The 12,730-nt window shown below is 46.0% G+C and overlaps 1 protein-coding gene across 2 annotated transcripts in view; it reads right to left on the bottom strand.

Moving 5' to 3' along the window:
* Window positions 1–487: 487 nt before the first annotated feature.
* The window catches only part of SOCS7 (suppressor of cytokine signaling 7), a 32,265-nt gene continuing 20,022 nt past the window's right edge, over window positions 488–12,730 (bottom strand). For both annotated transcript variants that reach the window (XM_072780309.1, XM_072780310.1), the window contains 3 exons: window positions 10,491–10,626; window positions 9,908–10,058; window positions 488–6,223 (listed from right to left, as the gene is read on the bottom strand). In XM_072780309.1, the coding sequence (XP_072636410.1) occupies window positions 9,938–10,058; window positions 10,491–10,626 (257 nt within the window). In that variant the 3' untranslated portion in view covers window positions 488–6,223; window positions 9,908–9,937. The remainder of the gene's footprint in view (window positions 6,224–9,907; window positions 10,059–10,490; window positions 10,627–12,730) is intronic.

The following is a 12,730-nucleotide window of genomic DNA, read 5'->3' as shown; positions in this document are numbered from 1 at the left end:
TTAGGTGGCAAAGTGAAGAGGGGAGGTTCCAGTGGCTCGGAGTACACACGGTTGCCAATTGGAGAACTATTCTGTTCCCTTTCTCTCCAGAGGCACTGGGCTGGCAAGGCAGGAGGGGATGCAGGTTAAACTTATGGAAACCTCATCTGCCATCCTAGGGAAACACGGGGACTGACCGCTGGCTGGGGTGACATGTATACTTTCCCTAGCCACAGTCCCACACCACTGCTCACCAACCAAAAGGTCACACACTGGAATTCTCCTGAACCTGCTGGGGAAGGAGAAAGCAGCTTTGAGCAATGGCCTTGGCCTGGGGAACTTCCAACATCTCTAATTCTGACAAGACCAGTTTTGGATGTGTCCAGCTCGGTGGACAGCATGGAGGTGGCCCAGTCACCAGGGGTGGGTCATGTGATTTTATAGGGCTGGTGGTGGTGCGAGGAGTCACAGGAGATGGAAGGATTGACAAACACCAAATCACATGAAGTAATTTCTAAACATTTTTATTTCAAATCTCTTTTCACCCTTCCCCAAAAAGACATGGGTCAGTACAGCAATCATAAAAAGGAGATACAAACACAAGAGTCAAATGTCTCCCGCACTGACACTTACAAAAAACTGGGAGTTGTACATGGGGTTTCCAAACAGGACCTGCAGCAGCTACTAACGTCCCTTTATAAGAGTCGAACATGCCTATTAATACAGTATATACAAACACCCCGTTCTGGAACTAATCTACAGGGACATCCCAACACCCACCCGTCTATCCCCAGAAAAATACCAAAACACACCCAAAGTGCATTTGTTTTGTTTATATCAAAACATCTTTCCCTTTCCCCACCCACCCACAGACCCTCCCACCCCATTTAACATTGGCCTGCAAGTCTATTTTAACCATTTAGTAATTTTTTATAGTTTATGAAAATAAATTATACAGCAACTATTTTAATAAATTAAGCACAAAAAGGGGAAGGTGAGGAGGAAAACTAAACCGGAAGACAAAAGCCAGGCCACGCTTTGGCTTGGAGGAGGGCAGGGTGGCAAACAAGGACAGAAGTGGTTGCAGGGGGTGTGGCTCCCCTTCTGGTGAAGAACTGGCAACCACTCTGAGCCCAGAATGACACCCCTCTTCATTGAGTTTCTTAAAAACAACCAAAAAATGTACAGCAGTGGCTGTGCCACAGGCAGCACCAGTTTGGGCATTCCAATGGCCGGCCTGCCCACAGAGCGGTGCCTGGATAATGCTTGTCCCTTGGAAAAGGTTCTGGGCCTAACAGTGGGAGGCAGGTCCCTGTTCAAGGGAGCACCAGGGATGGAGCAGCCAGCCTGCCCGCCCCATCTGAGCTGGGCGGAGCAGTGTGTGATTTCCTGGGTTCTGATCAAGAGTGTCCTAAGTTTTCTTCACACTCTCTCTCCAGGAGCAAAGATTGCAGTCCAGCTGCAACCAGACACTCATGCCTTCCCCCCTGGGCTGGCTGCTTTTGACCTGCCCAGTCATGCCTCTGGGCACTTCGGAAGGAGGGAAGGAGGGAGTAGTCCCAGGTACCCTCTAACGGAGATGAGATGAGCACGAAGGCAAGTCACAGACTCCACATGCAGGACCCGCTTCCCAGAGGTAGATGGGAGTGGGAGGGGACGGGGAAGGGGTGCAGAGGACAGGATGGGAAACAGGAGGACAGTGGGCCGGCACCTACCAGGAAGGTCGAGAAGCGATGAAAAGGACAAAGACAGTATGGAATCTGGATGTAGAGAAAGGTCTTTCCCTGGCAGATTAGAGAATCAATATTTTAAATACAATTCTTTACTCTGTTTTTCTACCTGTAGCACCTGAGTCCCCAGTGCTTTCATCGCTATGGTCCAAACCCCACCTCACTCCTCCCAAGGCTTTGCTCTCCCATCTTCTCAAGGCCTCCTGTCCTTTTGTGCTGAGCATGAAGGCTCCAAGGTCAAAACAGGATAAGTCATGGGGACTGGCAGACTCGACTTTGCCTTCTTGAGCTTTGAAGCCCACTAACCCTATAGCTATCATGGGTGGAGGGAGCCACGCTTCGCTTTTTTTTTTTTCTTTTTTTTTCTTTTTTTTTTTAATAAAAAAGATTTTACTCCCCAGGAGCAAATAAATCATTTTGAACTACTGATAAACACTGCTGCAGTGAAAAGAAAGATGGCTACATGTATGCAATAGCACAAATTCAGTGTAAGAACAGCTGTGTTGACAATTAGAGATAAAAATCACTTATCCACCCCCCGCCCCCCCACAAACCAAACCAAGAGGATTCCCATAGGGAAAATGTCTAACTCAAAAGCTCCTCCCTTAGGGACAGGGGGCATGTCATTCTCTTAAAAGGGGAAAACAAATGGTAGGTCTCCCCACAGTGGAGATGCTTTCAACACTCCAACTGGTGGCAAGACTTCTGCAAATGTAGACATGCATGGACACCCAGACACACCCAGGCACGCGCGCGCGCACACACACACACACATAAACACACTTTCAGACTTCCCACTATATCCCAGTGCCTAGTCCTCCATTTTCAGGGCTCAAAGCCAAGGGCGAGGCAGCAGGGCGGGGAACAGTCTAACCCAAGGGAAAAGTCTCTACTAACTCCATTTCCTGCTGGGACCCAAGGGCTTTAAGAAGCCTTGCTCTTCTGGGGGCCTAGGGTGAGGGCTGAAAAGATAGGTGCCCCAGGGCACCCAGCTCTATTTCTAGGCTCTCACGCCCAGATGTGCAAGCACTCAGCACATTTCCTGCTCCCCAGTTCTTCCTGGATGTGCCCTGTAGGGGTGCTTGCAGCCTCCTCTGCATCATTCCCAGCCTCAATGAGGGCCAACACCATCACCAGGTGAAAGGAAGGAAAGGAGGAGTAGAAACCGTGATGATGAGCTCCCCTCTCAGAAGCCTTCGTGCTACGGGGGGCAGCTCCCCTTCACTAGATCTAGGCACAGGCTAGCCACCTGGCCCAGGCCATCACCAATGGTCCCGAACTCCCAGTTACTGCCCACTTACCTAGTCCTCCTAGCAAAGCCCCACCCTCCTTACTCTGTGCTCCTGCCAAAGCACCCAAATTTCAAGTAACAGCAGATTGTAGCAGTAGTTGTCACTTGGCTCACAGTGGCTCACACTTGTCCTGAGGAAGGTTACAGTAGATAAATCACTAACAAGTAAGGGTCACAGAGGCAAGGACCCATTAACAACTTTGAAATCAGTGATGGGTCCCTGGAGGTGAGAACCTTTTCTAGTTTGTGACTTTAAAATACAACAACCAAAAAAGGAATAATGAGTTCCCTCTGTGGACTGCATTTCAATTAGCCCAACACAGAACTGGCAAAGGAGGAGTGGGCCCAGCCTGGAGAGATGAAGGGGATATGCTGTTCTCTCTCTGCTCTCTGCCCCACTCCCGCCTCTTCCTCCCCCTCATCTCCTGATGGAGCCTGTCTTCTTGTGAAACTCTGTCCTGCATCCCACTCTACTGAGGAAGAACTAGGCTACAGCCTGGGCCATGACTAGCATACAGACGAATCATGGACATGGGGACACATTACCCTTTCCCAGGAGGAGAAAGAAGGATGCTGGTGAGGTTGGGGCATGCCTCCTCAGCTGGTTTGGTTCTGGATCTGACTGTAGAATTCTCCAGTGGAAAGCCTTGGTACCACTAGGGGTACAAGGGCTCTGCCTCCCTCCCCCAGACTGTGCTGAGGGCAGTGAGGTCCCTGCCCATGGGCGGGAACCAGCTGACTTCTGGCTTTGGGTTCCACTTCACCATCACAAGCCCTCAGCACTCAGACTTGCTTGATGACTAGAAAGTTTCCGTCATGAAGAGTAACTGACACTGCTGCTCTAACCTGGTGCTGTGTCCTGTTCAACACATCCCTCAGATTTCTGCTTCCATGCTTCTGTTCATGTGTTTCTCATCTCACTGTCCTACCTTTGCCTAGGACCCAAAGCCTCACAGCCACAGAGCTCTCCCAGACCATCTGATCTACTCTGATCTTACCCATCTCAATTTCTTTAAAGAGAGCCCTTGATTTTTTGTACTGCACAGAGTCATTCTCCCATTGCTTCATGTGTAGCAGTCACCTAAAAGCTCCCTTAAGCCGGACATCATGTCTTTCCCCTCTTGTGTTTTCCATTGTATCTAGCCCAGAATCAGGCAAACACATTAAAACACAGTTGAAAAGAATTTCAAAATTATGGGTGGCAAAAAAAAAAAAAAAAAAAAAAAAAAAAGCCCCCAAACCCAAATAACTGCACACGAGCCACTCAAGGATCCCTATGGATTGCAGACTATAGGCTCTAGAGCTGGGTGGCACTTTCTGCACGATGGCAAGTTAATCTGCACTCTCAAGAGGCAAGACTCACAGGGTAAGCCAGTTTCTGGGATCACTATTTTCACTGGTTGGTAATACTACATGGAATCCAAGGAAAGAAGAGGTACTTCATAACAAATCAGAGGTGGGCTGTGTTTATGCTACAAAGCTCATTTTGTGGGCCACATCTTTACAGGCAGCTAATAATGCAAGTTTCTTCCCTGCTCTGCTACAAGCAGGAGGACTGGTCATTCCATGCAAGACATAAGGCAGAAGGCCAATGCTTCCAGATGAGGCAGTCTTTTAAATTACCAAGACACTGGGACCTCATCCCAAACCATCAGGAAACCACAAACCTGAAGATATTATTTATCTCATGAGAAGAGGCAGATATAAGCACAGGGGAACCAAGAGAGGCAGTCTAATGGAACATTTACTACAAAAGAGCAATAAAGACCCAAACAGCTCAATTTTCACATCTTAACAGCAAACCTCTCCCAAGAGTAACTCTGCAGAAAAGCAAACTCGTAATATTACATGACTTGACAATGGCTCACTTCAGAAAAACTCAAAGAGCACTGGAAAGCACCTCCCTCCTCCTCTACTTCCACCTGGAAGGTGGGCAACTCCCAAATCAGCATTTGACAGACTTTCCAACAAACAGGGGGCAAATGGAATCTGACTCAGGAAAATGCATGAGTTGCTAGAGAAAAAACATAGGAAAATAAAAAAGCCCTTGCTACCTCCTGTCCCAGAAGTGGGACAACAGTGATAAACCTAAACACATGAGATGCAGTACTCTCCTCCTCACTGATCCAAAGACATTCCATTAAGGCTGAGACACAGGAGAGCTTCTCCTCAGAAGAGCACTATCACAATAGCTTCGTTTCTCACCATCCTCCATATTCCCTCTCACTAGCTGACAGACATATGGAGGTAAGTAACACTGACTCCTAAGTCATGGGTACAGTCTGCCATTAAGAATCTGGAAGCATGCTCCATTAACTTTAGCAGCTCATGATTAGGGCTCTCAACTGCTCAGGTGATGAAAAAATCGATTGCCTTGACAGCTGGCAGAAGCAATAGGAATGATGTTACCATGATCAGAGTGAAATGTACAGTTATCTAAGGGGGCAGGGTGGAGGGTGGAAGAAGAATGGGACTGACTTGAGGTCACAGAATTCAGGAATTCAGGAAGACAAAACGAACACAGCTTCTATGAGAGGTGATTCTGAAATCAGGTTCCTAAACCTTAAAAGGAAAGGATGTGAGGAGTCACTACTTTCCCCAGCAGAGGCCCTTTGCCAGTCTTTGTTCAGCAATCTTCTTGTCCAGACTACTCACCCTCTCTTCTTTCCTGCTCCTACTGAAGCAACTCATGCTTAAAGAGAAGCAGATCCTCATCCCTTAGAAACTCCCAACTTGATATGTGCTTCTAACTCTTTCTCTTCCCTTCTTCAAGGTCAATGGTGAACACTTGCACTCTGCCTTTGGCACCAGCTGAATGACCGTCACTGGCAATCCCTCCCCTTCCCTCCCTCAGACCTGGCTCACCCTTGGCACCACTTCCAGTCCAATGGGCACAAACCCCAGCTGCCTTTAAAGGAAGTTTTCCATACTGAGAAATGCAAATATCCAAAACAAAACTTCTAAAAAAGGAACAGTGTTGAGACTTCTTCCAGTGTTCCAAGGAGCTTGTCCAGTTCCAGGATACCACAGGGGCTGGAGGTGAAGAGGTGAAGCCCCCGCTCAGAGAGTGTGGTTGTGTGCTTCTCCCAAGCCCCAGGGCTGCAGGGGAACCAAAGTCTTTGCGCGGAGGATCTCAGCCCTTCCAACTCCCTCCTTTCTCCTTGCTCCCTCTTCCACAGTAGCTTCATTTGGTTCTTCAAAACTGGAGCTTGGCAACAAATGCCTAGGTGCAAGAGGGAAAAATTAGAGCAGCTCAATGGAGTGGAACCAAATGGAGAACAGCCCAGCCTCTGGAGGTGGAAAAGTACAGCTCAAAGGGAGAACTGGAATCTGGATAGCCAAGGCTCCCACAAATGCTGGTGCTGGCTCAGGATAAGGAATGGCATTTGCTGGGGATATGAGCAGCCCATGGATGTGGACACCAAACAAAGCTCCTAAAATTACCAATATATTCTAGCATATTTCCTAACTTTTCTCTTTCCTTTTCCTTTGCCCCTTAATTTTCCACTCTTCCCCACTTCTTTCCTGAGGCTCATCTGCTCCAGGCACTTAAAAAAAAAAAAAAGAAGGGCACCTGGGTGGCTCAGTCAGCTGAGTGACCGACTCTTGATTTTGGCTGGGTCGTGGTCTGAGGCTCGTAAGACTGACCTCAGCATGGAGTCTGCTTGATGTCCGCCCCCCCAACACACACACTCCTGGTTCGTCTTTCCCCCGCACACCCCACTCTCATTCTCTCTCTAAATAAATAAAATCTTAATTTTTAAAAAAATTATTTATGATAGTCACACAGAGGAGAGAGAGAGAGAGAGAGAGGCAGAAGCAGGCTCCATGCACCGGGAGCATGATGTGGGATTTGATCCCGGGTCTCCAGGATCGCGCCCTGGGCCAAAGGTAGGCGCTAAACCGCTGCGCCACCCAGGGATCCCCTAAATAAATAAAATCTTAAAACAAAATTGGAGTAATCCCTGGTGAGCCCAGCTAGAAATAGCCGTAAGTCTCTGCAGCTTCTGGCTATTGAAGAAGACTGACATATAATCACAAAGACTGATATGGCTTCTACTCCCTGATTTAAGGGCATCGTTCCACATGTTACTCTGTATACTGACTCCAAGCACCCTGACATGAAACTCCCCAGGTAAAAAAATAAAATAAAATAAAATAAAATAAATAAATAAATAAATAAATAAATAAATAAATAAATAAATAAATAAATAAAAAATAAAATAAAATAAAATAAAATAATAAAATAAATAAAATAAAATAAAATAAATAAAATAAAATAAAATAAATAAAATAAAATAAATAAAATAAAATAGAAACTCCCCAGGTAACAGCACACAAAGACCAAGTGGACCATTCAGAACTCCCAAATTAAAATCAGCCCGACCAACATGAAGTCATAAGGGCCAAATTTCACAACATAAAGACGTCTCCCTTCAGGAGTGTTACTTCCCATTTTTCTTTTCTTTTCTTTTCTTTTTTTTTTACCTCCCATTTTTCTAGGAGCCCTCAAGTTTCAGTCAGGAGTGAGGACAGCATAATGCTTATTCTTTGCCACAGGCAACAATCCTGGTGTCACACACAGCAAAGAGACCCCAAGAATCCAGTTTAATCTTTTGCCAGTACATGACCACCCCCCATACTCACGGCCTGTATGCTTACTGGACCCCTTACCCAAATGCTCTACTCCCAGATCCTCTCCTGGCTGACTCCTTGATACTCAGATCTCAGCTGAAATGACACTTCTTCACAAGGGCCTTCCCTGATCATCCAAACTTGAGTACCTCTATCCCACGACTGATCACTAAACTTCACCAGGTTTTAGTCCTCATTAACATGTACAGTCAACTGAAATTAGCCTATTCACTTCTTTACATGTTTGCGGTCTGTCTTTCCTCATGGTAACTGCAGGTGAGTGAGCTCAGGACCACAGACTACCTGGCTCAGCATGCTCTTCCCAATCCACATGGGTACTTAACAAGGGGGCAGTGCTGCTGAATGCACAAACAAGTGGGGAGCTCACTAGGGCCTGTGAAAGACAATTCTGCCTTTGCACCTGTGAAAGCAGTTCTTCTATAGTGGGACTAAAGTCGAACTCCTTCTACCTTAAATCCATTGTGATTCTTGTCCTGCCCCTGCACACATGGAGTAAGTGTAACTACTCCTCCTCTGTCCTGCTTTCAGCCAGCAAGCCCTGCTTTTTTTTTTTTTTTTTTTTATTCATAGAGACAGAGAGAGGCAGAGACACAGGCAGAGGGAGAAGCAGGCATCATACAGAGAGCCTGACGTGGGACTCGATCCAGGGTCTCCAGGATCATGCCCTGGGCTGCAGGCGGCGCTAAACCGCTGCGCCACAGGGGCTGCCCAAGCCCTGCTTACCCCAAAACTTCTCTGCTCCGTGTTAGTTACTTATTCCCCAGACACTGAAGCTGGGAGCCACCCCCACCATGCTGAGCCCACCTCTGAATGTGCTGTTTGGGAGGGTTCCTCCTGAGGCACAGCACCCGCAGAGGTGGTGCTCTAGCTAACAAGTCCTAAGTACTCCGCAAGGATGCGTCTGTGTAGGCGCGCCTCCCTGGTTCTCTCCTATCTTCCTATCCTAATTTCAACTGCAAAGCCACCAAGCAGAGACATCCTCCTAGATATCAGAACATTTTGATGTTTTAGCAGTTGTTTCCAAGGGCACACAATTTGCATGTAATTGAAGATATGACAAGAGATTGTACACCCAGTCTGGGATGCATTAAATTAAAGCTCTGTAGCCTCCCAGAGTTACGATTTCTTATTCTTAATTTCTCTTCTTTCATTCCATCTCCCCTTCTTCATCCTTTTAGCCCAGTTCACATGCTTTCCCCCAATAGGATCAGGGACTTCCAGAGCTAAGAGGGGAGGCCACGGCCCATGAAAACCCGAGGGGCATAACACCAGTCATCATGCTCTCCAGTTACAAAGAAAGCAGAGAGCGCAGACATCCGTAAGGCTGTCACTCTATGGGTTTTCTCCTTAGTTTGTATCATGTGGGAAATGGCACCGAGGAACAGAGAAGGCTAGAGGAGCAGCAGACATATTCAGTGCTTAAAGAGGACAGTCTACATGAACAGGAGAGACAAGGGGTCATCACAGCTGGCAGATCGCGAGAATGTCAGGTCTTGCATGTAACCCACACTACCAGAATCACAGCTCTCTGGCAATTTTGTTCTCTACTCACTTCACCTCTATCTTTAAATGCTCCCATGAAGGCAGCTTAAAAGACTAATTAGAAGCAATCTGCACAAACCAGTATTCCAAGATATTTAATGGGGAAAATACATGAGGAGAATTCAGTTAATGTAGCAACGTAATGTAGCAATGTAAAGGGCCTCTTAGATAAATGAATTCCTTAGCTGATTCACTTATTCTTTTCAATAATTTACTCTTCAGTGGTCCAGATGGAACTCTAACTAGAAGAGTGAGCTTGTTTTCCTCACCCACATTCCAAGCCATGGGACATGGGAGTTCTCACTGAAGTGCATGCCTGTTGCAATTAAAGACATGTTTGCGTTCTCTTTCATGACATTTCCCTCCCTTTTGGTTTCCTGTTTTAATGTCATTTGTGCAACAGCAGGGAGATTGGCCAAAGTATGAGAGAAGGCTGCACACTTAGCTACATTTATGTGTCCTCCCTTCTTGTTTATATTCAATAATTAGCTTGCACATCTATTGGCAAATACTTTTTAAGCCCCTCATGTCTATCTGCTTTTCTCCCATGATATACCCCGATACCCCATTAACAGATCCGGTGACTCTCTGGGCAGATGCCTGGATTGGAAATATACACATAGGGTGTGAGAAGGGGGGCAAGGCCCACCACATGACAGGAACTCTCCCAGAAAAGACCTGACTGGACAGTGAGGCAGAGAGCTCATACCCTTGGTGGCGATCAGCAGGGGGCCCCTCGCTACGTGGAGGGTTCAACCTCTTGCTTCTGTTTGGAAATGAGCTGCGCTTCCTTTAGAGACAGGTATACCTCTTCCTGAGGATCATAGTAGTAGAACTTTCGGATATAAGAGATCAGAGGTCTGTGAAAAATACAAGAAAGATTAAGTGTTATTTACAAAGACCATAAACAAAAGACCACCTTTGTTCAACCCTTCCTTTTTCCCCAACCCCTATATGACTGTAACTACACAAAAAAACTCTGCCCACCTAAGAAACTTCCCACGTTCTTACTTGCTATAGTTCCATTTTCCTCCCTCTTACCACCTCCATTCCAGTCTTTGTAAAGACTGCAGAAGGGAGGCTCACGCTCACACACACACACACACACACACACCTTCCTCCCTTCTAGCTGCCATGTGATACTTCTAGAGTTAGGTGCTAAGACACATGAGAAGAGAAAGGAGGGTGTCGTGAATAGCGCCAGGCTCTGCCTGTGCAATCAGCTGGCAGGTCTCACTCACATTTCTAACTAAGCCTCCATTCCTGCCCCAACCCGAAAGACCCCATTGTACTTAGGCAGTGGGAGATCCGGGATGTGATCTATCCGGACGAGCTGTCGGATTCGGAATCTGCAAAGGTGCTGGAGGGATTTGACATTGCTGAATCTAGACACTGGATAGAGCAGCTGGACTGGAGTTGGTGGTAGTCCTTCAAGAATGAAAACCAAGGACATATTCAGAAGGAATAATGCAGCTAACTACAACTTATGAAATAAATCCAGGGAAGGGAAATAGGGTTTCTTTATAGTTCGCATGTTTGTTCTGTGCAAAAGCTCCCTTCCACAAAGAACTGGTGATTTCCATTTGCAGAAGCATTACCACTAATATTTCACTCAAGAGACTCCATTCTCTGCCAAGGGCCTCCCTAGCATGACTCTTAACAGCTGAGAATCTAGCTCTTCAGAATAGCCCATGCTAGAGAGCATTAGACTCTCCATGAAAAGTGAGAATCAAAGCATCCCTGCTAGGAATGGGAGATACTTATAGGGCACATCTAGCAGCATCCTGAAGGAGAGAACTCAGGAAGGCTGCTCAGAGGGGTCCCCGGCCAATTCCAACTAAGAAGCTGTTAAGTAGAAAGCAATGGTTAGGATCAAGTCTACAATCCTGCACTCCTGCCATTTACTTCAAGCCAGGACAAGTGGGTTTAACCACCTCTTATTTCCCCACACTGTGCTCCCACCCCCCACCTCCTCCCATCATTCTTGCTCCTGAAATTCTAGGCTGGGTCCAGGAACAGAAAAAAAAAAAAAAATGATGATGCTTTTAATAGGAAAGCGACTACAGTAGCTTGGGCAAGCTGGAAGAGTAGCACTCAGTGCCAAAGTGCTTGCTGCCTAATGCCAACCAGGCCCAATGGGACACACCCTGGTTTCATCAGTATCAGAAGGCTTGGGAAATTCCAAGCCCCAAGGGTCAATGCCACGGAACAGAGACATCCACAATGGCAGGAACACTTAAACCAACTCAAGGGAACAAAGAATATCCTGGTTTCAAGAAACAAAGGGCCTGCAGAAGGTAAATAAGCAAACTGCTCTCAGAAAGAATGAGTTGCAAGATCTTTGAAAGAATTCTTTTCTCAGTCACTGTCCTCTCGAAATTCTGCAGACACGTCTCATTGGAAAATAACATATATGTTTTTACAGTTTAATTTCAAGCGTTTTTATTTTTTTTTATTTATTTTTATTTTTTTTTAAGATTTTATTTATTTATTCATAGAGACACAGAGAGAGAGAGAGGCAGAGACACAGGCAGAGGGAGAAGTAGGCTCCATGCAGGGAGCCCGACATGGGACTCGATCCAGGGTCTCCAGGATCACGCCCTGGGCTGCGGGCGGCGCTAAACCGCTGCGCCACCTGGGCTGCCCAATTTCAAGCGTTTTTAAAATTTGGTTTGAAGGTGTGAGAAGAAAAACTTAAAGCTTGCAGATCATCTCCCAAAGCCTTTGCATGGTCATTGGTAGTGGACTTTCTAAAAAAGAAAAAAGTTAAAATACTATGATACTGTTACTAAGCAAGTTAAGCATGACTTAAAAACATTTAACTCACTTAGTCTTCAAACTATACTTTTAGACAGGTATCTCTATTATCCCCATTTCACATATGGAAGAAGCTGAGGCTTACTGGGCTCAGAGAACTTGCTTGCCACACAGAACCAACAAAATTGACCTGCCATGAACACCTCCTTTGTCTCATGAAGAGCTGGGTCCACAGAACCTCAGAGGGTTTTTCTAGGTGTCTCCCCAGAGCACTTGCCCTTCTGCTGTCCACAATAGTCCCAGCACTTTGATGCATGACTGGTCTCAGTCCACTCCTCACTCCTATTCCTTCAGTCCTTGGCCTTACACCTTGAAGCACTTAGCCCTCCTCCACCTGTATGGTTGGTCCTTTCCTCTCACATACAGTTTAAAAAAAAAAAAAAAATCACACTTGGGTTTCTCCCTTGAATATATTTAAACTCAAGTGGTTTTAAAATGGTATTGGGTTCAAAGGCCTCTTTGAATTTATACCCTCTCTTATATGTTTAAAAAATATTCTTTAGTAAATTAAACTATGGCAAACAGAAAGCTTTTGGGGGTGGGTTGTAATAATGCTAAATCCAAAATGATGTTTCAGAGATAAAATTTATGAATCTATTTATTCCCAAAGACACAGTACTATCGGACTTGTGCTTAAAGATATCAGGATAATAAGCAGCATAAAATTATCCTATTGTTTGCCTACTTGAATTTTAATGACCATATATGCTTGCCT

Source organism: Canis lupus, chromosome 16, assembly GCF_048164855.1.
Source record: "Canis lupus baileyi chromosome 16, mCanLup2.hap1, whole genome shotgun sequence".
Classification (NCBI taxonomy): domain Eukaryota; kingdom Metazoa; phylum Chordata; class Mammalia; order Carnivora; family Canidae; genus Canis; species Canis lupus.
The sequence above is the reverse complement of the archived record's forward strand: the minus strand, read 5'-3'. Positions and strand labels throughout refer to the sequence as shown.